A 27,983-nucleotide genomic window follows, 5' to 3' on the forward strand; every position below is an offset into this window, starting at 1 on the left:
GAAGCCTATACTCCTCTGCTTACTGGTTACTCATTTATCATACTTAAAGCTCTATACAGTGGTGCCTCACATAGCGAGGTTAATCCGTTCCGGATTAACCTTCGCTATGTGAAAACTTCATTAAACGGAAAGTAAAAAGCCATGTTTAATGCGTTCCAAATCGTCTGAAAACTCACTGTTTAGTGAAGTCTTCCCATAGCCGGCAGCCATTTTCGCACCCTTGGTAAGCGAGGGGAGGGCGCGAAAACGCTGCGCGCGGCCATTTCGGCTGTTCCGGCGGCCATTTGGACCTGCCGAACAGCTGATCCGCGGGTCGCAAAGCAAAGGTCGGTAAGCAAAACGCTTACCGACCTTCGCTATGCGAGTTTCGCCCATTGGGGCCATCGGTAAGCAATCGCATTAGCGATCGCGGAAACCGCATCCCTATGCGATTTCGTCGTTATACGGTGCGCTTGTTAAGCGAGGCACCACTGTATATTTTACCTCACTTGAATGAACTAATTCAGGACTATATAATTCCCAGTTTCTGCCCACCAATTATGCAAGTGAGAAACTGGGGAATACGTCATCTGAACGAACACTTCAAAGTGCATTATGCTAACACATACAGTTTTAGATAAAACTAATACTTTTAACAAAATTAACCACTAAAGAAATTTAAACACAGGTCTAAAATTGTTGTAGATAAGACAGGAAGACTATTGGTGTCTGCACTCCACTTTTTCAATAGCTGACAATGCTGTTGAGGTCCCCCCCCCTTCTACCAATGAAGAAGAGAAGGCACACATGACCCTTGCATTCCTGGCCAAACTAGACTCTGAACCTCAGCCCATCTAAGATTTCCATCCCTTTGATAATAGAACATCAAGAATGTGAGGAGAATTCAAATGGCTGGAAGGGGCAGTTTAAGAACAGTGTGTGTGAACATCTCAGGTTAAACAAGATAAATTACTAAAATCTAATCAGATCACTGCCTCGTTTTCAAGATTCTACTTCTCATATTTTGGGTAGTCCACACTTAAAAGCTTACAATGTTCTAAAAATCTCTTCAATTTTTTCTTCATCCAGGAACAATCTTGCAAAAAGCACTATGCTTTTTTTTAAAACCTAATCTGCCAGAAGTCTAATTTTCTTTGAACCTCATGATGTCCAGCACTGAAAGCTCCTCTAAATAAATCTTCATGTACAGGATCTTTTTAAAAAATCAATGCTGTCATCGTCTGCAAAGCCAGGGTCTCAGAAACAGATCCTGTTTCTCAGTCTCATTCCTTCCACTCCCTTGAGATGCCATACTTGTTCAAGCAACCACTCTAGAGTTTAACAAACATCCTGCTATCTGAGCAAATCTCCAGCTAGTGTGGAGAAGCCAAGTGAGGTACTTCTGGGAAAATCTGGCTCCAGATTTAATAGATGTCAGCTTCAGGGCTGTCATTTCCAAATGCACTCTCTGACAGCTCTACTCTTTCCAGGTCCTCCTAACTCCAGCCTTCTTCAAGCTCACTTGTTCAGATAGTCTACATGTTTACCTAAATCTTCAATGTAATATTTAGAATCTTATGATTGAACAGCATCTTAAATCTCCTATAGTCCAGTTGAGACTATAATTAACATACTGGGGGGGGGGGCACACAAATTAGCCCTGTTCCCATTGTCACTGTGAGGGGCACTGGTTGGTGAAGCCTGCACTCCCTATTCAGATGATGATGATGCAAAACATAAACGCAGTACACCTTTACTCTTGTTAAAACACCATGGATACATCAGGTGTGGGGCCAACCATTCTCTTTCAAGATAAGCAAGATTGATCTTTTCGATTTATTTGATCTATTTTAAAATTGTCAATGTTTAGGGTGGCCTATTTCTGCACAGGGTGGGGAACAAATTTACTTTTTAAAAATCATAACTCAAAAACTCTTCGCACAAGCCTCCCTAAATTCAGCATACACCAAGAGAAGGCCAAACCCTATGCCAAATCTGGTTTAGATCCAAAGTTCAATTTAGAAGTTATATATATATTTGTTTGGGCTGCCCCAATTTTTTTTGGGGGGGGGAACAGCTGGAATATAAGTGTTTTATATTTTTAAGTATAGTAAGATATCTGATTAGGAGCTTTCTCATACAAGGGCAAATAAAAATGCAAGTACTGTAGTAATATTGTGAAAGGGGGCAGGGAAAGGTATGTGAGTAAAAGAGACAACTGAAATACATAGGGAAGTGACGTTTGCACCATTGTTTTTTTTTTAATACAAAATTGTAAGGATGGACAACAGTGGTTCCAAAAGGTGTTAGATCAAAATCTGCTGACATAAACAAAGTTTTAAAAAAATATATAGTGCCTGTTAAAACACACACTGGCTGGATTCTGTGAGGTATGATTTTATACCCAGTCCAACATCCTGCTGTTCTTATGGCTGATTTTTAATTACAATGCAGAAGAAATGAACACATGCAAGTTTTACCTTTGATCACTCAAAGCAGTTCCTAAAAGTATCTCAGTTCTAAGATAGCTGTTTTTATATTTAGCACAGTTTGATGTGCAAATCTACTGACTTCTTAAACAAAGAATGACTTAAATTTTATATCTAAATAGATAAGGATTTGGCTCAGTTTGAATGGAAAGCAAGACCACCGTTTCAACAAACAGCACTGCAAACAAGCTTTACTCTCATTACCATGCACTCCAATTCAATTCAGTTACTCCTAATTAATTCAAACAACCATTCAGTAACATTTTCAAAACAGCAAAGATGTGGTTACTCCCCATAACTACGGTTCTTTGAATGGTGATCCATGTATTCACACAAATGGAGTTTGCGCCTGCATGAATGCCGGTTTGGAAAGTTCCAGAACTTCAAAAGCAAAAGCCTCTTTGCCTCTACCACAGAAGCACTGCCCCGTTCTCCTCAGTCCATGTTGTCCGCCACAAGACAGAGAGTGAAACAAGAGGGAAAGGGATGTGTGGATAAATGAATCACCACTTGAAGAACCATAGTTATGGGGAGTAACCTCTTCTTCGTGGTGTCCCTGTATGCACACAAATGGGGAGACTGGCAAGCTGATGTTTGGTGGTGGGAGTTAAGCCAGCATAGAAGACAGAACAGCCTTGCCAAAAGAAGCATCCCTCTGGGCTCTAAAGTCTAATCTATAAGGGGTAACAAAGGTGAGAGGCTGTGAGCATGTTCTGCTCGACAGATGTCTTGTATATCAATACCCCTTAGGAATGCAGCAGAAATGGCAATGCCTCTGGTGGACTGGCTTGTTGGTCATTTCAAAAACACGAGAAATAGTCATGGTGATCCATTTTGAGAAACGTTAAGAGGAGTATGCATTCAGTGATGAGAAGCGTAGAACATTCTATCGCATACCCATGGGTAATGATGTTGAGTACCCAGGTGTCTGAGGCAATGTGCCAGGTGTGAAGGAAGGGTGCTAAACATATAAATGTGTGGACAAAAATATGAAAGAGAAATAATCTCCTCTTTAAACAACATCTCTCACACACTTTTTTTTCCTTTTTAGCTAAGAGGTGAAGGAGAAGAAGATGAAAAAAGAAAAGGAAAGACTTATTGCTAAATGACGCAGGTAAGTGTGAAGAGGCCCTGGAGCAGTCCAACGCATGCTGTCACGGTGGCAGACAAAAACAGACTTGAGGAGACCGGGGCCACACCTGCAGGGTAGAGGCAAAGACACTTTCGCTTTTGGGGCTCTGGAACTTTCTGAACCAGCGTCCATGCAAGTGCAAACCCCATTTGTGTGCATAGATGGGCACCAGGAAGAAGAATTATGCTTTTCATTTTCCCTCCCAACGAAGACAGATTCAATCGGCAATTTGCAATTCTACTTTGGAGGGCAAGTGCAACCTGTTTCACAGGGCATCCCTTGGCAACAGAATCCCTTCCATAATGCCCATGTTGACTGTTCTCCAGCTTATACTTTATTACAAGACTCGAAGACTGAATATTATTTTGCCCACATCCATGAATTTATCAGCCTCCTTACTATGCTTTTTTTTTTTGAGACAGACAAGGAGAACTTTGATGCCCAGTTGATTCCTTTGAAATGCCATTACACTCTGTTCACTTGCTTTTCTTGCCCTAGCATTTGAGAACAATGATGCATCGCCAAGGAGGAAAGTTCTCCTTAAATGCAAATGAAATAATCATGTTACTTACGATAATCTCTATGAATTTCATCTATTTCATTCTCGGTCTGGTGCTTTGTAAATGTCATGCTCTGCAACAATGGAACAAACATCACTTTTTAATGAAGAAGGGGTGAGAAGTATAAAGATATATGCAAGCGTTTTAAGATAATAATTATCCTGAAGCTCAAAATAGTTTTTTCAATTCCCATTTTGCTCCCACTCCCCTCTTAACAGCTCCTTTTTTAGCCCTTTTTCCTACCACATCCAAGCAATCTAAATGCATTTAACATTTGCTGAACTACTAAAAGGAGACCTTTTCTCTTCAAAACACCATTGCAATGTTTAAAAAGAGCTAGACATTTGCTAGAATCCCACAGAGAGTTTGAAAGTTTTGGCACAGCAGTAACTATATGTCATTCTGTACACACATAAAATTATCAAGCTCTATGGGAATATCTCTCTTTCCTTTTACTCCAAAATCTCAAGAGTACAATCTCTTAAAGAAACCAGCTCATCATTATTTCAAAAGAGTATACTGGGGAAAAGGCAACTTTAGGTCTTCCCTAAGGCTATTTGGGCAGAACAAATGCTCAGGTGGATTGTAAATAACACTGAGGAAGATGTGTAGACATACACTCATCAGCAAAAACCCACCAGTAAATTGCAACTATAGTAGGCCCATTGAATCAATAAAACTCATAGACGAGCTGTCTCACTAAATCAAATAGGCCTACTCTAGTTGAGACTTACTACTGGATTTCAGTCAGTAAGACCAGAAAGCTCCTAATGAGTAACAACAGATGTTGCCTACACTCAAGGATATGTTGTATTGCCACATATGCTTTCTAAAACAAAATGCAATACATGTATGACATCAGATTTGCATTAGGAATAAAAACAAGCTTCTAGCCCTCAGATCTGTAGATGCATATCAAAGTGCCCAGAACTAGTTCAGATACAGCATGCTTAGTCCTCTGTTTCCAATGGCCTCATGACCGGCAACAGGATTTCCAGTGTCCCTGAGATTCGATTAGTTAGATCAGCCATTCTCAACAGGGGTCATATGCCCACGTGGGGCCCTGGCACATTTGAAGGAGGCCACAGACTGGAAACAATTTTTCACACATCACCTTATAAGATTCCTCATGCGATTCATACAATCCTGATTCAGTCTATATTTCTTTCATATTGTCTTTATGGCTGTGTCCAAAACAAGGTTGAGAATGCCTGAGCTAGATCATGTTTTGCTGTAGCATATATCTAAACCACCGCACTTTGATGTGAACTTCTCTACCAAATGGAATTCCAAAGTCACAAAAGATGCATTCATATTCTTATTTGGTAGGCAAGGACAAACCATAGCATGACGGTTTGAATGGTGCAGTAAACTTAATCTCCACTGAAGATGAACAAACCAACAAGTCCTGAGTCTATAAAGCAAGCAGGGTGGATAACAAACAATGGCTGATTTTCTTAAAATGGTTTTAAAAACTCAGTTTTAAAAAAATTTAAATCCACCCTAAAAGCAAGTAAATATAGAAGCCTGAAACAAAACCAGAGAGGAAGCAATTTTAGTTTGTTTCTGTGGGCATAACCAGATTTTAAAAAATAAATAAATAAGTATTATGGCACCCAAAGACTAGTATTTTAATTTCAGTGTGAGCACAAGTTGGCACTCTCACCAAAATGGATCTGTTAGTCTTTAAAATGCCATATTTTTGTTTTTGTTTACGGACACCAGAAACTTGCTCATGCATCAACATTTTGTTTAGTTACAGATGTCTCAAACTTGCTCACGTATCAAATCATGGTATGACATTGCACGTGATCCATTTTCTGCCTATAGGCCTATGCAATTTTTGAGGCTATCTGGAGAGACCCTACTGGTGTTACCATAGCCCCAGTGTCTGCAACTCAGACATTGTTTGGAGCAGAGAACATAGCATGGTGGTCCCCACTCTGTGAAATTAATCTTCCTAAATTCTAAATTTTAGGCACATGTTGAAGACTTCTATTTATGCATACCTTTCCAGCGTCATTTAGCCTACCATATGCATTTAATTTTTATCAAGATGCTGATGCAGTTTATTGATCTTGTGTTTACGATTTTCGTGCATCACTTGGAAATCTCTTGATATAACCAGTAAAACTAGATTACCTCATTTTGCTCTCTCCAAAACAATTTGAAATTCCAGAAGTGGGCACAGAATACTTAAATAACAGAGCAAAACATACATACCGAAGAAATATATATATGAAATTTAAATTCTTTGTCATGTCATTGGAATTATTCAATTTGATGCATGTGTTACCATAAGCATAGCATGCCAACACAGTCATCAGCAATTCAGTAAGAGGTTCAGCTTGGAAATACAGCAACAATTATACCAATAGCTTCTGTATCATGCAATCCTACGTGAGAAGTGCTTCTAACTTACTTTCTCCCATGCTAAGCACATTTATGTATTTCCACAAGTCAGCATTTGTGTAATGGTAACAATAACCAGACAAAAAAAGAGGTGAATTCTCGAAGGCTTTCACGGCCGGGATCCGATGGTTGTTGTGGGTTTTCCGGGTTGTCTGGCTGTGTTATTAAGAAAAACCTTACGAACACAGCCAAACAGCCCGGAAAACCCACAACAACCAAAAAAGACGTGACATAATACTTGCTAAAACACAGGCTGGTTAAAAGGAACTCTAAAAGCAGCCTGTGAATCAAAGAAAGCATCAGATTAAAACATACTGAATATAAAAAGAAACCCAAAACACAGAACACAATATTCTTCTGTTTGTGGAACTACCCCCACTTCATCCTGAACAACCTGATTAGAATCAAGAGGAAAGAGGACTAGATTTAATTTGGACAAAAACTACTCATGTGCATTTTCAGTTGTCCACCACCATTGTTGAAAAGGCCCTTGTGGGATTTTTATTAAATGGAATAACATATGCCTCCTTCAATTTATTATGTCTCATCAAACATAACCAACTTACAACTTCTCTTGGTCGGCTGGATTCAAGCTGTACTCGAGTCTTCTCAATATCCTCCAGTTCTTTTACTATTTCAGCAACTGTTGAGATAAATCAGCATCATAAAGAGCAGCCCAGCTCCACAGGAGACGTCATATCTAAGTTTAAAATGTGTCTGAAAGAGTTTTTCATCTTTTCTGTTGGGACACAGAGTCACGCACACTGGTCACAAGCAAAACTATATTCTGACCTACCGAGATGCTACAAACAACCAAATTAGTGGAAATTGTTGAAAAAGGCTTTGGAATTTTATCAGCAAATACTTCTTTCACTCAAGCAGCATGGATCTGACTTAAATTTTAAAAATCAGATATTTTTACAATTGAAATCTTTAAAATCATTTTGTGTTTAAATTGTGACTTAAACCAATTAGTCAAAGGTTTTGCTATTATTCTATAACGAATAGACTGATCTTTTTCTGAAATTCTTTGACATGTTCCTGTAACCAGTAGATATTTGGAATATGATCTCAAGTGCCTCCTCCTTTTCCAAATACATCTTGAACATCAGGAATTTCTCATTCCAGAGAACATAAATGCCTTTGTTGCAATGCTTTGAGCATCACCTTGCTTACATGGGAAATTAGAGCAATGGTCCTACAATTACAGTGGTGCCTCGTATAACGAGTGCCCCGTTTTAACGACAAATCCGCATAGCAATGTGGATTTTGCGATCGCAAAAGCGATCTGATTGCGATTTTTCCCCATAGGCCCCATTTCCCCCCAGCTGACTGGCGGGCACTTCCGAGAGACTGCGGTGGAGGCTTCCCTGGCGGTCGCTCCAAAGCCTGCGCCACCCAGCTGGGGGGAGAAGGTTCGGAGCGCCCACGGTGGACGCTTCCCTGGCGGTCGCTCCGAAGCCTGGGCCACCCAGCTGGGGGGAGAAGATTCGGAGTGACCGCGGTGGATGCTTCCCCGGAGGTTGCTCTGACGCCTGCTTCAGAGCAACCTCCGGGGAAGCGTCCATCATGGGCGCTTGGAAGCCAGCACCGCCCAGCTGGGGGGAAATGGCCACCCGCAGCGTTTTCGCACCTCGCTTACCGAGGTGGCAAAAATGGCGGCCGGATGGGGGATTCTTCGCTTACCGGTGAGTTTTTCCCCAATAGGAACGCATGAAACGGTTCCCCCCCCCCGCATAGCGAATAATCCGGATAGCGACGTTAATCCTGGAATGGATTAACGTCGCTATGCGGGGCACCACTGTATTGCATTCCTTGGCATGTCCTTTTTGGGGAATTGGAATTTATACTGAACTCTGTCAGTTGGTGGGCCATTGTTTTGTTTTCCATATTTGTTGGCCTATTATCATTAGGATTTTGACAGATTCCATCTCTGTGGCTTGAAATAGTTCTATCGGTATTCCATCTACTCCTGGTGATTTACTTCTAATTCCTTTCAGAGCAGCTTTCACTTCATATTCTAGAACTGCAGGTTCTTCATCAAGTAATTCCCCTTCAAAGAAATCTGCATTCCTTTTTTCATTTCTGTAGAGGCTGGAGGAGACTCTTGAGAGTCCCGAGGACTGTAAAGAGAACAAACCTATCCATTTTGAAGGAAATCAACACTGAGTGCTCACTTGAAGGACAGATCCTGAAGCTGAGGCTTCAATACTTTAGCCATCTTATGAGAAGACTCCCTGGAAAAGACCCTGATGTTAGGAAAGTGTGAAGGCAAGAGGAAAAGGGGACAACAGAGGATGAGACAGTTGGACAGTGTCATAGAAGCTACCAACATGAATTTGACCAAACTCCGGGAGGCAGTGGAAGATAGGAAGGCATGTTCTGGTCCATGGGGTCATGAAGAGTCATTTTTTGCACTCTCCTCTTTCACCCACATTAAGAGGTTTTTTAATTCATCCTCACTTTCTGCCATCAGAGTGGTATCATCTGCATATCTGAGGCTGTTGGTATTTCTTCCGGCAATCTTAATTCTGGCTTGGGATTCATCCAGTCCAGAGTTTTGCATGATGTATTCTGCATATAGGTTAAATAAGCCGGGGGACAATATACAGCCTTGTTGTACTCCTTTCCCAATGTTTAACCAATCAGTTGTTCCATATCCAGGAAGTTAGTTGCTTCCTGTCCCACATATGGATTTCTCAGGAGGTAGTGATCAGGCACTCCCATTTCTTTAAGGACTTGCCATAGTTTGTTGTGGTCCACACAGTCAAAGGCTTTTGCATAGTCAATGAAGCAGAAGTAGATGTTTTTCTGGCACTCTTTGGCTTTCTTCATAATCCAGCGCATGTTAGCAATTTGGTCTCTAGTTCCTCTGCCCCTTCGAAATCCACCTTGTACTTCTGGGAGTTCTCGGTCTACATACTGCTAAAGCCTACCTTGGAGGATTTTGAGCACAACCTTGTTAGCATGTGAAATGGGTGCAATTGTACAGTAGTTGGACCATTATTTGGCACTGCCCTCCTTTGGGATTGGGATCTAGACTGATTTTTTCCAATCCTCTGGCCATGGCTGAGTTTTCCAAACTTGCTGGCATATTGAGTGTAGCACCTTAAAGCATCATCTTTTAAGATTTTAAATAGTTCAACTGGAATGCCGTCACCTCCACTGGCCTTGTTGTTAGCCAAGCTTTCTAAGGCCCACTTGACTTCACTCTCCAGGGTGTGTGACTCAAATTGAGCAACCACGCTATCTTGGTTGTCCGGGACATCCAAATCTTTCTGGTATAATTCCTCTGTGTATTCTTGCCACCTCTTCTTGATGTCAGTATCAACTGGCAAATATTCTATACCACTCACACTTAAATGAAACAAAAAATGAAAACTGTATATATGTGCCTGAAAAACACTATGTGGATGAGTGATCATTTTATTTTATTTTAGCAGTATTTCCTACTCCTATTTATGCATTATATTTACTGTACAGTTCACACTAAATTCAAAACTGCCAAAGAAAGCCAGCATGTCTCTGTGAGCAGCATGTGGGATTTGAGCATGATAGACCAGGTTCTGAACCCCTGACTTGCAATCAGCTCATTAGAAGACAACTTTGGGCAAACTCTTCATGTTTGCTCCATTTTAGCTCCCTTTATACGAAACTGAAGCATACTTGATCCATTTTACAGAGTCACTGTGAGATCAAACAAGCTGAACATGGGAAATCATTTGCAGGTTCAGTGGCCATACAGAAGATATGTAAACATTTTTAAAAATTGAGAGTATCTTTGGTAGTGCTCTTGCCTATCAACCCTACCAGAATTCCACTGGCATTGGTCTTTTCCTTTTTTGAATATATCTGGCCAAAGGAAAACATACTGCTGATAAAAACAAGAAAATAGCAGGATAATTTAGTGTGTCATAAAACAAAAAACAAATTCTGGCATCACAAACAGATTGTGTTTTTCTTTGCACCATGTGTTTATTGATTTCAAGCTATTCCTATACAGAGGCTGTTACTACTTAACCTATGGGTATTTCCCATGGGAAAACAAAATCTGAAACTTAATTCCATCATGAATCTAATACCCTTTTAAAGAAATTGCTCCATAAATAAAGATATGAGAAATAAATCAACCCTGGGGTGTTTTCTGAACAGTTTAAAAGTACAGAGAACAAAAATATCTCATCTAAATAAAAAACTGAACTAGACTGAATCATCTCAAGCCTAAATTTCCCAAAAAATTCCTAATGTACTCCATCAAACACAATGCTGAATTATTGCTCTCGTCTCGTTTTTCAGCACAGCACTTCCATTTTAAGTTAACTACAGCTTGGCATTACATTTGGAGTGCAAATCAGCCAATTTTAACTAGGTCATGGATTGCTTGATTTATTTTAAATATTAATGGGGGGGGCAAAGTGTAAAATTAACATAATGCTAGCCCTTAATGGTTAGGGACCTTGATACCTGTCAGAGCATCCCTCTCAAAAAAACAGCTACCTGCTTACCCAGTCCACCTAGCGCTATGGGGCGGTATATAAGTCCAAAAAATAAATAAATAAATTTAAAAAGACAAAATGTATAGTGATTCCCAAGAAGTCCCGTGGGCCCAGACCCTTCAAACCCCGACAGAAAAAGATATGTGGCTCGACAAATGGGGGACTGCAGAGAACTAAGATGTCCGACCCAACTTAAAGTAGGCTGAGAACACACCAGAATCGATGGGTGCCAGAGTTGATGGACCCAAGAAGTTAACAGTTATTCCCCGTTGTCTTACCCAGAGATACCCAGTTTTACTAATGTAAAGACTTATGATTTGTTGTTGAAGTTGGATGATGACAAACAAGACCAAAAAATCAAAGAAGCCATGTTAAACAATAAAACGGTTTAATTAGAAGAATTGGGTATGATGAATTCTTCTTTGGACAAAGTAGAGAAAAGGGAGGTAGATGACAAGCAGCATCATCATGCCTACACATTTCTCATATATGGAATGTCTCTGGTCCACATTCAGAATCTCCATCCATGCACATTAGTATGTATGAAGAGCCCTTTCCTGCACTAGCAAAATGGACAAACAACAGTGAAGTGCTTCCAGTGAGGCAATGTAGCTATAGCACACAGCAGATAATATCAGGAATCAGGTCGTTTGCACAATATTTCTTTGCAAATAAAGACATGAGAAATAAATGCAATTCTGGGGTATTTTGTCAACAATTTTGGACAAAACTGTAAGATAAAACTTATTAGCCAGGGAAAAGAAGATGTGGGGTAGCATGAATGACCCTGAAATCCCTCTCATACAAGTTTTTAGTATATGAAGGGAATTATGTGAGATAGCCTTATGATTTAGCACAGCAAGCCAACTTCTTAAACCTCAGTTTGAAGTTGGCTTGTTTCCCAGCTTTATTAACATAATGCAAAGAGATTGCAAGTGAATAAAAGGAGATGAACACGGATCAACATGATCAAGACTGAGAAGACTGTCTATAGGAAATGAACAAAAAAATTCTTCTTTGTTCATAATGTTTGGATCTGCGGCTGTAAAATGAAACTGAATGGCAGGAGATTCAAATTATACAAAAGGAAGTTCATCTTTACATAAAGAATATCACAAGATGAAGCAATGGTTGTGGACTTAGATGGCTCTAACTGAGGATAAGACAAATGTCATGAAGGACAGCACTGCCAATGGTAATTAGTCCTCTTGATTTTTATTCTACTTTAATGGTCAGGAGTGGAATGAGAGCTTGAAACTTTCAGTCACTGGTGTTACAAATGGGGATATGAATTCATTGCTGTTACCTTTTAACCCTGCAAATGCTCACTGCACTGCAAAAGGGCTATTACTTTTTAATTAAATCATTAGTTTTACAATAAACAGTGTGTAACAAACAGTTCATTTGCTATCAACTCCTTAAAAACTGCTCTTTTTGGTAGCTTTTGAATTTATATTATTTTATTTTAATTAATTTGTTTATTTCCATTTCTATACTAACTCACTAATGTTGCCAGCCTCTGGGTGGTTTACAATATGCAATAATCGCTTTCCCATTCTGACTTTTTTTCCTGGACAGACTACAGATCTTAGAATACAATTATTAGAGTACAATTCTTACAGTACAATACAATTCTTACAGTACTTCCAGCATATGGAAACTATTAGTTTGGTGAAACATGTATGTCCTAACACAGGACCTCATATATCTATTCACACAGAAAAAGACACTCATGTAAATCTAAGATTAACTCTTTCTTCAACCACTTTCAAATGCACTTTTAAAACAAAGTACTACAAGAGCTTTGTCTGAAACTATAAGCTATACAGGTGACAGCGGCCACAGCTGCGATACAAGCAGGATCTGAAGGCCTTAGAAATAGACCTCAACAGATGGGAAACCCTGACATCCGAGAGTTCAGCCTGGAGGCAGGTGGTTGCAGCACGGCCTCTCCCAATTTGAAGAGACCCTTGTCCAGCAGGCTGAGGCACAGAGGAAGTCACAAAAGCAGCAAAACCAGGGAGCTGGACAGGGGACAGATTGGATTTGTCTTCAGTGTGGAAGAGATTGTCACTCTCGAATTGGCCTCCTCAGCCACACTAGACGCTGTTCCAAGTCCTTCATACAGAGCACGTTACCATAGTCTTTCGAGACTGAAGGATGCCTAATAATTAGGTTTTCCATGGGTAATGTAGTTTGAAAAGTGACAGCAGAAACAGGTGAGACAATCAAATTGGTGAGACCACAACTTCCCCAATCACTTCCGGCCTCCCCATATTAGACATAACAATTAAATAAAGTATATTAAAAACAAGGGCTGAATTTTAAAAAATAAAAGAAAATGCATTCAAAAACAGTATTTTTAAAGCATTATTTTTACAGCATTAGATGAACTGGTGAATTTTTCTCCTATCTGATGGGGAAAACAATGAACTTAATGCTAACATACTAATTTTAAAGCCTAAGTTCAGAGAAGAAATGGTACCGCCTGAATACATTGCTGGAATAAAATAGTAGAAGGTTGTCACCACCATCTCCTGCCCATGGGCTTCCCACAGGCATCTGCTTAGCTACTGTGAGAGTAGGATGATGGACTGCATAAGCCTTTCCACTGACCCAGGACAACTCTTACATTCACAGCATCATTCTTTTTGCTGAACAATTATATTTCTCTAGCTCTTGATAAAATTTTAAGAAGTCAAATCAAAATACCCAGAACAGACATTTATGCTGTTGGCTATGACTAATGGAAGTATTACAATCGCATTTTAAGGGGCAAAATGTCAAGTTGCCTTCTCCCTTTATGTCTTTGGATCATATATTCCCCACTGTAACTTAGAGACATGCTAACTCTTAGGGGAAGGGATTTCTTTGCTTTCAGCTATAATGGGAAATTTATTTGTCAGAAATGAGTCAGAAACTCCCCTGCTCTTTAGAGTATTCCAACTGTTCTATAAAGGTCTTCACATTTATCTGAGAATCTGCACCGTATATATGCACGTGAGAGGATAAATTATGTATTAATGTTAAATTTATAATAAATAATTACAAGACTAGAAAACAGAAACATACAGCACACTTGTGAAATACAGGACAGCATAGGGGAGCCATTTCTATCCATCTCCCACAAATAAGAAATCAGCAGCAGCTAAATCATTTATACTTTTGGATAGCATTTTTCAAATACTAGAAAGGTAGTCATACAAAGAAGAGGCAGGATCTGTTCTTGATCATCCCAGAGTGTGGGACACAGAAAAATGAGCTCAAGCTATAGGTAGCCAGATTTCAGCTGCATATCAGGAAAAAGTTCTTAACTGTTAGAGCAGTACAAAAATGGAACTGATTACCTCAGGAGGTAGTGAGTGCTCCAAAAATTGAAGCAATCAAGAGAAAATTAGACAACTATCTGTCAGATCTGCTTTGATTTGGATTCCTGCACTGAGCAGGAATTACCATATTTTTCCAGGTATAAGACAATACTTTTGTCTAAAATGTTAAAAATTCATGACTGTCTTATACATGGAAGTAAGGAGGGGCAAGGATCAAAGCACTTTGATTCCTGCTTTCCCCCTCCACTTTCTTGTGAGGAAAGTGTTTTTCCCCCCCTCCACTTTATTTGCAAAAAAGTGGAGTGGAAAGTGGAGGGGGAAAGCACTCACCTCACAAGAAAGGTGAGGGGAAAAGCAGGAATCATCAAAGCACTTTGATTCCTGCTTTTCCTCTCACCTTTCTTGCAAGGAAAGTGGAGGGGGAAAGCACGTTCCTCTCAAGAAAGTGGAAATTTTGAGTTAGAAAGGGGGGAATCTTATACATGAGGGTGTCTTATACACAGAAAAATACGGTATCAATTATTGTTTACTCAATTATCCTATGATTCTGAGATTCTATGGTAATGCCTGAACTTGCAATCCTACGACTAATTCTGAACACAAAATCTTTTTGAGACAGTCACAACAGAGAAACAGCTAGCCTGCACAAGGCAGTCGCCACACGATCACAATTTGTCATGGCCTCCAACACAGCAGCCATGTCATGTAAAGAAGGTCAAAGGAAGAATACAAGACAAGACAAAAAAATTAACTGGCAACTTAAAATGGCATATTTAAAATATGAATAAATGAACCGTCAGCAATTTTCAAGAAAAATATCATTTGAAATCTGCCTTCTCACCTGATTTTGGATTTAAAGAATCACACTGTGAATTATACATGTGCACAAACTCTTGATGTCTTTTAATAAGCTGTTGCTTTGTTCCCTGGGTGGACAGCCCATACTCTTTCAGCCTTTTCCTCAGATCTCGGTCAGAAAGCAGATTATAAACAACTTTAGGCAGTAACTTTCTTGTGTGTCCAGAGCTGAAAAAATTTAAAAAAAATCAGGAGAAGAAAGCATAGGACACATGAACTAATATTTAGGCTTGTGCTGCAGTACATTCAGCTTTTTTAAAAAATATACAGGTTACAGGCACATAATACAATTATATCAGAAGGGTTTGATTAGATAAAAACACACCAGCTATTTTTCCTAAGATGATCCATAAGCATCACTGTGCCTGCTGGCCTTCCCTTCCATTATTTCAAAAGGGGTGTGTGTGTGTGTGTGTGTGTGTGTGTGTGTGTGTGTGTGTGTGGTGTGTGTGTGTGTGTGTGTGTGTGTGTGTGTGTGTGTGTGAGAGAGAGAGAGAGAGAGAGAGAGAGAGAGAGAGAGAGAGAGAGAGAGAGAGACTCCACTACATTAGCAAAAATGCCTAATAAGGACATGTAAATCTCATTTTTCTGCTAACCTAGCCATTGAATGCCTTCTGTTATAGAGGCTGCTAAAAGTTGTGAACTCCATTCACTTACAATGTGTTTTGAAAACCTTGCAGAGCCTATAGCATTTTAGATGTATTTTGCTAGTGAAACTAGATACTTGCCCTGAAGTAACCTCTATCTGTCAGTGCACTAATGTTCAAACTTCATTTTATAATCACATCTCACATTTCCGTGGTTACAATTCTTATACCAACTTATTAATTTAACATTTTCTTTGTAAAAGAATTTCACAATTTGACATCTTCACACATCCCAGTCAGGTGAGGGTAGGAATGTCTCAGTTGTACCTCTATTGTTCAATAGTTCAGTCTAGCAATCTTGACACAATGATCTAAGCCTTGGTTTATGACCATTTTAAACGTATTTAATCACATAACTATTCTAATACTCTTTGAATAATATTAAATATTAGCATTATGAGAATAACATAATTACAAGTATGACGTTTGCATTAACTATTTTATTTTATTTTATTTCATTTCACTTTTATTCTGCCTTTCCCTTAATGAGTTCAATGCAGTGTACAGAGTTCCTGCGAGACAAATGAGACTCGTTGGCCAAAATCGAACCGCTAAAATCCTACTGCTTTTTTCAGAGAGATTGTGTAAGCTGTTGTGGCTAATTGACAAGATGGCTAGAATATGGTGGGCCTATGCCTAGTCATGTGCCTGACAATATGCCTGACACATGCCCCTGCACTTTATCCATTAGTCACAGTACACAAGAAATGTATGAACATTAATTAGACTGTGGCCAATATTGATAGTAAATGTCATTTACAATAAAATTTAATATATTATGAAAAACATAGTCTTCTAACCAATTTACACAGAAATCATAATACAGCAATACCTCAGCCCATACATTAAAAACCCTAAATCAGTCCCACAATGTACTTTCACACTGCAAAATGCTGAATCCATCAAACTGGTATCATGAACTTAAGTAGACAAGGGAATGTATATATGTGCCATCTCATCATTTAGGAATTGATTTAATGGGTCTCTCCTATAGGTGGGACTAAAACTAGATTTACAGATCCTAAAATAATTACAGTCTGTCTCATACAAAAATGTACACAGTAACATTAAACAGAAAAATGTAAACAAGCAAAAAACGGAACAAAAAAACAACAGCTGCCCATCAACACAGTAGCAGAACATTCCCATGTCTGATAACTAGAGACAGGGTATTCGTATATGAATAGGAATTACCAGGTTACCATTATTTCAATGGGTACACCTGAATTCGTATATGAATACGAATAGCCCTGCACAGGTGGTTGTGACAAGGGTCTGGGCCCCTGGAGCCACACCATCCACTCACCCATCTGCCACCAGCACTGGCTCCACTCTCCCTTCCAATCACTCTGGAGCCCAGTCAGCTATCCACTCGACAGCCTGGCAGGGAGACTCGTCTTCCCTCCTCCTGCCAGGAGTGGACAGTCAATCAGGAGCTCCACAGCAATTCAAAGGGAGAGTGGACCTGACCCTGGCAGCGGATGGTTGGGACCCAGGGGGCAAGACCTTCATTATGTCCACCTGTGTGGGGTTATTTGTATACGAATACCCCCATCTCTACTGATAATGTTTGAGGATGCAACTGACCAGCCTCAACTGTACCAGTAACCATGATGTCAGTGTCACCTCTAAATATTTTGCTTTAGAATCCATCAGTTTCAACTGGCTCTCTGGCCAGATCTTTGTGATTGCAGCTGAGGATCACATTATTGTATTATATTTTCATTTTCTATTTTTTAAAGCAATTGTTAGTTATTTTATTGTTTTTCTATTGTTTTTAACATTTTATAAGCTGCCTTTGAGTCCCAATTCTGAGAGAATAAGTTTAAAAGAACCTCCTTTAGATATGCAGAGGCTAATTTCTGAAGGAAGCTATACTTAAGGTTCTTTGACTATGGCACAGCACAATGCTTGTATGTGAGAATGAAAAACAAGCTTTTTTAGATTCTGTGTGACAGGCAAAAACAAAGGAAAAACAAAAAGTACGGTGCCTGAGGAAGTGGACTTGAACCATGAAAGCTCACATCAAAATACAGCAGTTAGTATTTAAGATGCCACAGTGCTTTTGTCTCCTTTTGTTTTTGCCTGATATGCTAGGACAGACTAACACGGCTACCTAATCTAAAACTCTATGTATAGATAGTCGTTCTACACATAGTTGCCTGTAAAAAGAACTGCAGAAAGTTAACACCCTTATTTGCAAGACTTCTTAGAGAGACTTCTTATGGAGAATTAGTGCAGGGAAAGCACCCCAGAGGGAGACCACACTAGACACTGTTCCAAGACTTCTATTCAGAGCATGTTACCACAGTCTCTTGAGACTGAAGGATGCCTAAATTTAAAAAAAGTCAGGCATGGAATATAAGGTACTATAGTAAAATCATGTTTTGCCCATTCTCACAAAAGCAATGAAGGTGCTAACTGTTGCTGAAACAGAATGAAAACACACTGCCAAGGTCATGCTTAATAACCCACAGTTGCTATGTTTCCTGGAAGAAGAATCTTCTCAGACACTCTTTTTCAACTTCATGATGCCAAGATAAAAATAAACTGTGTTATACAAAACAGCCATATTTCTAAGAATTCCAGAAGAACACTTTCCAGTATACAGTGGTGCCTCGCTAGACGATGATAATCCATTCCACTGAAATCGCTGTTTAGCGAAAAGCATTTTCCCATTGGAATGCATTGAAACCTGTTTAATGTGTTCCAATGGGGAAGAACCGTCGCTGTCTAGCGAAGATCGGCCATAGGAAAGCCGATTTGCAAACCACCAATCAGCTGTTTAAATCGCTGTTTTGTCCCGAAAACACCTGTTTTGCAAGCGCAGAGGGAGCTGTCAAAATCGTCGTCTAGCGAACATCGGTTTGTGAAGAAGGGACCAAACATTGTCCAGTGAAATTCCCCCATAGGAAGCACTGTTTTGTGAATCACTATAGCGATCGCAAAAAGTCAAGGTCTAGCGAAAAAACTGTCAAGCGGGGTATCTGTCTAACGAGGCACCACTGTATATGTCCTCATAATCTGCCAAGTTATAACAAAAATCAAGAAATAATTGACAACAATTTCCAAAATAAAGATACCAGCACCTGTTCACAGTGCTATGGGGTGTCCTTTGTGGAAATAAGACTACTTGCATCGTGATGGGTATGAACAACGCTTCAGAGGTTTGTGCTGATTCATACCACAGATGCTGCGTGTTTCCCCTTCCCCACCTCCACGACCAATGACCCATTCACCAGGCAGCACGCGCTCCTCTCCTTCTCCTCAGCTGTTCTACCAGTCCCTGGCAGCAGCACCATTTTGCTACTGCCAGAGCCGAGTCAAACATATGAAGAAGGGAAACGTAGCACACACCAGCTGGTGAGTGGGGGATCCAACCGGGGAGATGGGGGAAAGGAACATGCAAGCCTCTGTGGTGCTGTGCATACTAAGGTTTGCGTCCATCTCTAGTTATAATGAAACAAGAACAAAAAGGACTGGTACATCCACTAAAGCTGTCAAGCAAGGAGAGACGGTAGTCCCAAGATGTAAAATGGGTATCAATGCTTTATTCAATGAAAAGCCCAACATGTTTCGGCTATTGCACTTTTAGCCTTCTTCAGGGGCTATAACATAATAAATAAAACAGAAAGAGCACATATATGAGCTACTCATTTGACTGGGACAACATATAAGACATTTTAAAAAACATTTTGTGCTAGCATTAATACATTAATATAACTGTCATAGTTTACATTAAGTATTAAAAGTGATTTACAGGAAGAGTAACAATTACTTATAAGTAAACGTAAGAAGTACTGCTACTCTGTGAGTGGAATTATGGCCACAGAAAAGCTTCTGATTCGGTCAGGGTATGCCTCAGCAGGCAGAAAAATATGAGAAGTGGCCTCCAAACGAATCCTGCAAATTTATTTGAGATGTCAAGAGATATTCTAAAGCAACAATGAAGGTGGGATGGAAGGGCTGCAAAGGGAAGGAGGAAATCAGAAAAAATAAAGTCCCCCCTTTTGCTAGCTGTGACATATGCTGAATCAAAACCTATTTCATGATCTGGACACCTTCTGTTCACAGAAATGGATACTACTGTGGGTTTCTTGGTTCATGAACCAATATAGCTAGAAAGTAACAAGAATCCCCTTTCTGTATTTTATTACAAGAAAGCACAGTCATGGTTGGTTTTAATTTCTTCTTTTAGTTTTCTCAGAAAAAAAGTGATTTACATTTGGCCCAGCCAAAGATACTTGTGCTAATTTTGCAACTGAAAAGAAGGCATGCCTTCTTGAAACTTCTGAAGAAGGCCTTCAGCAGTAGCCATTTGGAGAAAAACACTGGTTAGATACCGTGTGGAAACTTTAGGACAGTAATCATCCCAAAAACAAACTACTAAATCCATCTATCTCTTTGGAACCACCTTATTCAAAGCTTAATTAAAACAGATAACAAATGTTTGGCATTCTTTCAGATGTTTCAGTAAAAGATCAAAGAAATATGGTGCCAAGCCAAAAGCAACAACATACATTGCTTTTGTTTTTCCAATATGAAACTCTTGAGCTATCTGGCTTTCTGAGAACATTCGCTTGAATAACTCACTGATATTGCTACAAGAGTTCAGTGACATCTTCACCAGTTGCTAAGCCTACAGGCACTCTGCTCTCCTAACACAGTCCTTGATTACACAGGCAGCCATACTAGTTTGTGGGGTGGGTAATTATTTGCCATTTTCATCACTCTGATCATGTTTTTCAGTTTTCACAGGGACTGGGCGGCTGAGGGGCCTAACGCCAAGAGAGGCCCGGTGGGAAAAAACCAAAAAATGGGCCCTCTCAGCAGTGGCCCCTCAGCTTTGGAACAACTTGCCTGTAGAGAGCCACCTGGCTCCCTTGCTGAGGGCCTTCAAGACTAACTTGAAGACATAGCTATACAGGCAGGCCTTCCCTATAGCCATTATGTAGCCTATCTCCCCTTTTCTTCTTTTGCTTTCTCTCCTTCTTCTACTTTTTCTTCTCTTTCCCCCTCTTTCTTTTTTCCTCTTCCATCTTGGATTAATCTGGATTTTATCTTAGTTTATTTTTTATATTATATGTAAACCACCCAGGGTAGACACATTCTAGATGGGCGGTAAATAAATAAATAAGAAAGATACTCTAAGCTCCAGCAGGAACAAGCAATCACATTAGAAAAAATTACTTTGCATAATGCAGAGTAGAGAGTGCTAGTTGACTGTGAAATCCAACAGCAGCAAAACTCATTTGCAACTCTGTAATGGGTTTAGCAGGAGACAAAACGTCCATTCCATACACAAGCATGACCAAAAAACATGCTTATCTTTATATGTAAATGCAATACTAGCAGGTAAGGATGAAAATAGTTAGATTTTAAAGTTTGTATCTTGCTAAACTTTTAAACTAGCCTTGCTTTGCAAAGGCTACAGGCAGACTTTAGAAATCATGCAGAAACAGGGCTCAACAAATACATTAAGCTGTAGCTAAGGGTGGAGATAAGAAAAAGGTGGAGCTGGGAAAGGGCATCATTAAGTTTGACTTTTATTCTACTACTTCTCTATTCCACTTGCCACAAGAACAGATCATGTCCTTGCAGAAGCAGGTCAAAAATCCACTGCTTGAATATATTTTAATCACAATTTCCTGGACTTTCTCTGACTTCAGACCAATTTCACTGGCTTTCTCTGACTTTCCAGAAAGTGGCAATCCTGCTTCTGAACAAAGGTAAAAGTGAGAATTATTCTGCTCATTTCCTTTCCAACCAAGTACAATGCAAACAGCAGTAATTTTCTACACAATGGCAAAATGCTGTTGCCATAATTTTGTGCAGTGTAGCCCCGATTGGCTGCTGGAGGCATTTAATTTCAAGTAATGTAAAGGTTTTGATCCCCCATCCTTCTATGTTTTGAATCTCCCAAGGGCCCCCTCTTGCCCTGGGAAAGACTTTGGGAGCCTTGAGACAACTGCAGATGGATTGCCAGGAGCAATCCTGATCCTGGCAGGGTTTTTTAAACTATTAAATGTTTCAGAAACTCCTCATTATCCTGAAGCTTCCAAAGACTTTTCCAGGCCAAGCAGAGAGCCTTGGAAACTAAAAGGAAGGGATCAGAAGTTTTAATTAAATTAAATATTTAAATTAAATGTTTCTGGCACCTGATCCAGCACATTTATGTCAACAGGATTTTACCTACTGAAAAAAATTAATAAGGCTCAGAAAAGGTCCTAGAAGCTGACGATTTCACCCCTGCTGGCCTCGTGGGGGTGGGGGAAGCCTCGCAAGGGTCCTGGACGGCTCCCTTGGACCCTTGCAAGGCTCCCCCATGGGGCCAGTGGTGGCGAAATCATCAGCTTCTCTCCATAAGACGCACGGACTTCCCCCCCCCCTTTTATGGGGGAAAGTGCATCTTATGGAGCAAAAAAATACGGTAAGTTCAAAGAGTTATTTCAACCAATCCTAGTGGTGATTAGGTAACTAGTATCCTACCTGAATTCTAACAACCTACTATGTAACTCATGCTAAGTCAATAAAAAGAGCCCTCAGGGGGTTGCCTTCATGGGGGGCTCCGCTGGTTCAGTGGTTGACTCCTTTGTTCTTTCTTCACGGCAATTGCCCTTCCTTTATTTCATGATCACCCACGGCACATATTTTATTTTATTAATTAATTTATTTATTCCATTTATACCCCGCCTATCTGGTCATTGTGACTACTCTAGGCGGCTTACAACAGAAAATACAAAACAAGTATAAAAAAAGAATTCTTACAGAGTTAGAAAATTCTACAAGATGGGGAACAAACAAAATAAATCATAATAGATTGTTGCTTGATAAGGTAATTACTTGATAAGATACAAGTTGCTTGATAAGATACAAGTGATAGAGTGATAGTGAAATTGGTTTTGTTTTTGTCAAGACGATAGGACAGAAGATGCCTCTATGCAATACATCAGAACAGTACAGTACTGAATAAACTAAACATCAAACAGATTTGTTTTGGATACTCCTTTTTAATGTTAATAAGCCCTACTTTCAGAAAGAGCTTATTAACATTAATCTTCACCTCTGTTCACAGGGTGTAAGAAAACTAAGGTGGCACAATCTGGCATATCAGTACATTTCACAGCAGCAAGTGTGAGCAACATTCATAAGAATTCCCTGCTCAAATCTCTTACCTTCTGAGACTGTCCTTTTTCTCATCTCGTGCCAAGCAGCCATCAAGGTGCTTATTAATATGCACTTCTTGAACAGCAACCCCACAGACAGGACACTCCACTGAAACATTTAAAAAAAAAACTCATATAAGCACAATCACTCAAAAAAGGATGTTCGTTAATTAAAAGCATACAAATATTTTCATAGAGATAAAAAGGGGTGGCAGTTGTTTCAAAGGCAGCTATCCCTCAACATAGTCATCTACTATCAAAAAAAGAGCCTTATACAAACTGGTTTGATATCAGGGAGGATTTCAGGAAGGAAGGATTTCAGGAAGGAAGGAAGGAAGGATGTCATGAAGGAAGGATTTCAGGGAGGGAGGGAGGGAGGGAGGATCAACAGATCCATAAAAAGACAGACAGAGGCATGCACCCAAGTACAGATCCTACCACTCAAGTTTTCATAAAGAAACAAGCCCTTTGAAGAGAATGCTGGATTATTTAGGATTAATGGCAGTAGGAATAAATTGTCCTATATGTCCAGTGCTTGAAAAATTTTAGAATGTCTCACCAGTCTGTCAAAAATTTCACCAGTCAGCATATCCAGACTATAGCCTTGCAGTGTATGTTTAAATTTAAACTAGGCACTTGTTCATTTTTATTTCTACATAACAATGCATAGAAACCCAAAATAAATATACCCTCAGACTTGGGTTGCTTTATTACAGTGGACCCTTGACTTACAGACGGCTTGACTTACAGACTTTTTGAGTTACAGACTTCTTTGGCCACAAAATTTAGGTTTGATTTGCAGCCTGAGAATTGACTTACAGACCAGAAAAAAACCAAAATGGAACAAAAATGGCCTGTTACGGGATTAATCGGTTTTCAATGCACTGTAGGTCAATGAAGACTTAACCTACAGACTTTTTGACTTGAGAACCGCCTTCCAATACGGATTAAGTTCTCAAGTCAAGACCCCACTGTACCTGCGTGCCTGTGGGGTCAAGAAGCCTGCATTTTGAATGCCTTTATTTCGAATGTCTCCAGCAAAAATAAAACTGAAAGCAAAAGCGTCCGGCCTTTTAACCCATATTGTCCAGCATGGGACATTCTCCTGCAGAGCTACAGATCTATGTGCCACTCTCTTCTCATGAGAAGAGGTCTGTTTCCCATTTGCAATGGGAGGGGGGAGGGGAGGACAGCAGGATCAGAGAGAGAGAGAGAGAGAGAGAGAGAGAGAGAGAGAGAGAGAGAGAGAGAGACGGGTAGAAGGTAAGGAGGAAAGTAGCTGTGGCTTGTCACTTGTCAGACAAGTGCATTTTTCAAGCCCTGTATATGTCACTGCAATATTTTCTTTAAAGCAGTGGGTCTTGGATGCTATAATACTGTCCATCAACCTGAAGAAAGAAAACCTCTGTCTTTAGTGCTCTTCCAGCATTAAAAACTGAAATTGAAACTACACTATTAGGCACTAGCATATTAATTAGTCAACAATGTGCTGTCAAGTCAAAAACAACTTATAGAAACTTTGATAGGACTTTCAAGGTGAGATATTTAAGTAGTTGAGTGGGGATTTGAACCCAAGGCTCCTGAATCCTGGTCCATCACTCTGTCCACTACATCACACCAGTTACAACACTGGCATATTAAACCTCCCCAGTTTACTTCTTCTCTGTAAAGAAGCATCAGATGGAACAGCAGAACAGCAACAGACTTGGAGAACATGGATATTCTCTTCTCCCACACAAGACTTTCCACCCACAACTGCCACACACAATATACTAAGTCACATACTATCCTTTAAGTTTAGAATCCTACATCTCTGTGTGAAATGTTACTTCTACCATCAAGGAATAAGAAACAGGGGTGTGTTTTTTTAATGTGGTCAATCACGGAGATAATTCTTAAATACAGACTTCAAGGCGGTTCTAAACTTGGCTCCCCGAGGAAGACAAACAAGTCATTTCGTTAACAGCCCTTGAACTTTACGGTCCGCCCTGATAGTTAGGTGATTTGTTAACACTCTCTTCTTTCCCGAACAATCTCCACAAGTCTACTTAAACTGAGATTTATCGGTTATCCTTAGAGGCCTTCAGGCAGAAAAGAGGTCATTTTTTCCCAGTAAAAACAAATAATTTGTGGCAACTGTTCTCTGCTGTTTCAAGAGTTTTAAAATGGCAGCATGAGAGCTCTGGTGATTAACCCTGAAGGGAAAAAGCAAAGCAAGCGAGGGAGTGAAGAAGAGGAAATAAGAATTCTTTAAGAACACTGGTTCCCAAGCTGAGGTGTTCCAAGAAGGTTTTGAGATGGTAAATAGAGATGGGCAAGAATTTAAAAAGCTAATCATCAAGTTTGTCCAAAAATCATTAATTTGTCAATTTGCATTCATATGAATCAATGCCCCTGAGAAATACGAATCAACAAATTTGTAGCAATTTTTGATTATTTTATTTGTTTAGCTGTAAAATCCCCTCCCCCCACACCTAGAGACAGCAAAATTACAGGAAAGCTTCCCCTGACTCTCCAGTACAGTCTCTCCGGTTTGGTGAAGGTTGGTTTCAGAGGTCCAAGTTAAACATCTACAAAGAACCCCCTGCCAGGAAAGTTCCCCCCAGGAACCTAAAGACACCAAAATCATAGAGATGCCTCCCGTGACTCTCATCTACAATACCTTCATGTTTGGTGGAGATTGGGTTTCCCCAAGCCAGCTGCTAAAGGGCACTTTCCTATAGGGATTGGTCTGTAATTTGGATGTATGAAACCCAATCTCCACTAAATATGGAGGCATTGTAGAGGAGAATCAGTACAAGCTTCTTCGTGATTTTGGTTTCTTTAGGTGCCTGAGGGGAAATTTTCCTTGGGGGGAGCTCTTTGTGGGTGTATAAATCAGATATCTAAAACCCAAACTTCACCAATCTTGCAGGGCTTTTAGAAGAGAAGCTTCCTTGCAAATTTGGTGTCTATAGGTGCCGGGGGGGGGGACACTTTATAGCCCTTTGAAGTAAAAGATGATCAATCGATTTGTCAGTTTGTCAGAAAAAATCATAAATTTGTAATTTGTAATTTGTCAACCTTGATGAATCATGAATCAAAACAAATCACCATTTTTCTGATTTGTGCCCATCTCTATTGTTAAAACTTTCAGGAACGCAGTCTTTAGGGAGGAAAGACCAACCATAAGCAGCAATGAAATCTATCATCTAGTTTCCCTTCCACTCAGCACCTTCTGACCTGAGGAAAGGTGAGAGAAATGTGTACTGAAGCGGCTCTGCCACTGGTTAGCTGGCAGATGACACACAGCAAGCAACCCAGGAAGGAAAACAGCGGGAAGGCTGAGATGGTCGTGGCACAGGGTGGGGGAGAGAGGTGAGGAAGAGAGGCAGAAAGGGCACCCATTGTGGGTCAGTCACTTGGCAGGCACCACGCAAGGTGCCAACACAGCTATGGCTGATGGATGCTCACCCAGAAGGGGAAACTGGCAGGCCTCTTCTTCCTTTTTGGGAGGGGCACCCTCTGGGTGCTGCGGCCAGACCTCACAAGCTCCACTTATCAGAACCACACATTCCCTTTCTCTTTCTCCCAGCTTGGCCAAGTCCTCTTTTCAACCCGTGGGAGTGCATATGAGATTGAGCGCGGGAGCTCCCAGCCTTGTCTTTCCTGTCCTCCCCCCTTCACGCCTCCCATCATTCCAACCCCCTGGCTGTTCGGCTTCTTTTTAACTCTTTCTCAAGCCCTCCCTTCCCGTTCTCCTTCCCCTTCTTTAAACGTCCCTGATGCCACTTCCTCCGGGGGTGCCTCCGCCGCTGCTGCTGGGAGTTGCCATGGCGGTGGCTCAGGTTCCTCCAGCGGCGGTGCCTGGGCTGAGGCTCCTGTTCGGGCTGGCAGGTGCTAGGTTCATTTTGCAGAAAATGACAGTGGCATTGGCACTGGACGGGGTGGCATTGGTGTGGCGGGCGGTGGGGGCCTGAAACCAGCAAGCTTGGTTGAGGAGAGGGTGACAGCAGCTTCAACACAGCAGTGGCCCTGCCGGCAGCACCGAACGAGAGGAGGGTCAAAAGAAGTTTTAAGTTTCTCTCGAGGGCTTGGAGGATTCAACTGAGTCCTTGGTTTCACTTAACTAGGGCTTATTTTTGGGGTAGGGCTTATATTACAATCATCTTGAAAAATCATACTAGGGCTTATTTGCAGGGAAACACAGTATATGTAAAATTTACAGGGAGATAAAATTGATTTAAATCATTATTTAAATGTAAACATTTTTATTTAAATAATCCCAACATCAGATTTTTTATGTAAATTATGTTTGGTTTTTTTGTTTGTCAGATATAGTTCTAATTAATGCTGTGTTACAGAACTAGAAACAACAACTTTTGCCTGGGTTCCTATGTGGGCAGAGGGCTTAGGGGTTTTCACAAAGGAGCCATAATTAAATAAAAGCTTTTGCAGAATAATTGCAACATTTATTCCAAAGTAAATCTCCTCCTCCTTCTTCACTAGCCTACCAACATCAAATGCTGAATAATCACCTACATATACTTCAAGACTGACCAGGGAATGAATTGGTTGTTTTTCAATGGCATGGCAGACCACAAGAACATTAAAATGTCACTAGGAATTCAGGATATCCTATCATGTTAGGCAGTTAGCTTTGTGCAAAATACAGTAAGAGCACCAAATTCATTTATGTGATGCTGTTTTATTTCACAACCTACGAAGCCCAAACAAAGATACAAGCAACTCTATGAAGGCTATCATTACATTTTCCTTTTATACCTCCATTCACAACATGTAGCCTAGACAAATTGACTCTTCTATCCCTGCATTTTAGAACAGCCACTAAAATAGCCATTAGGTCTATATGAAAAACACCAATATCATGACTATAAAGTCTCCATTACTGATAATTTAAAAAGATCGCCCCAGA

At 40.2% G+C, this 27,983-nt stretch overlaps 1 protein-coding gene across 8 annotated transcripts in view; it reads right to left on the reverse strand.

Moving 5' to 3' along the window:
• RAD18 (RAD18 E3 ubiquitin protein ligase) overlaps positions 1 to 27,983 on the reverse strand; it is a 151,018-nt gene that overhangs the window by 86,387 nt on the left and 36,648 nt on the right. For all 8 annotated transcript variants that reach the window (XR_013541618.1, XM_072989475.2, XM_072989474.2 and 5 more), the window contains exons 6-9: positions 23,078 to 23,177; positions 15,239 to 15,423; positions 7,139 to 7,215; positions 4,173 to 4,233 (exon numbers count right to left, since the gene is read on the reverse strand). Coding sequence is in view for 7 of the 8 variants with exons in the window: in XM_072989475.2 (XP_072845576.2) it covers positions 4,173 to 4,233; positions 7,139 to 7,215; positions 15,239 to 15,423; positions 23,078 to 23,177 (423 nt within the window). In the remaining variant the exon portion in view is untranslated. The remainder of the gene's footprint in view (positions 1 to 4,172; positions 4,234 to 7,138; positions 7,216 to 15,238; positions 15,424 to 23,077; positions 23,178 to 27,983) is intronic.

The sequence above is a fragment of the Pogona vitticeps genome, chromosome 2 (genome assembly GCF_051106095.1).
Source record: "Pogona vitticeps strain Pit_001003342236 chromosome 2, PviZW2.1, whole genome shotgun sequence".
NCBI classification, from domain to species: domain Eukaryota; kingdom Metazoa; phylum Chordata; class Lepidosauria; order Squamata; family Agamidae; genus Pogona; species Pogona vitticeps.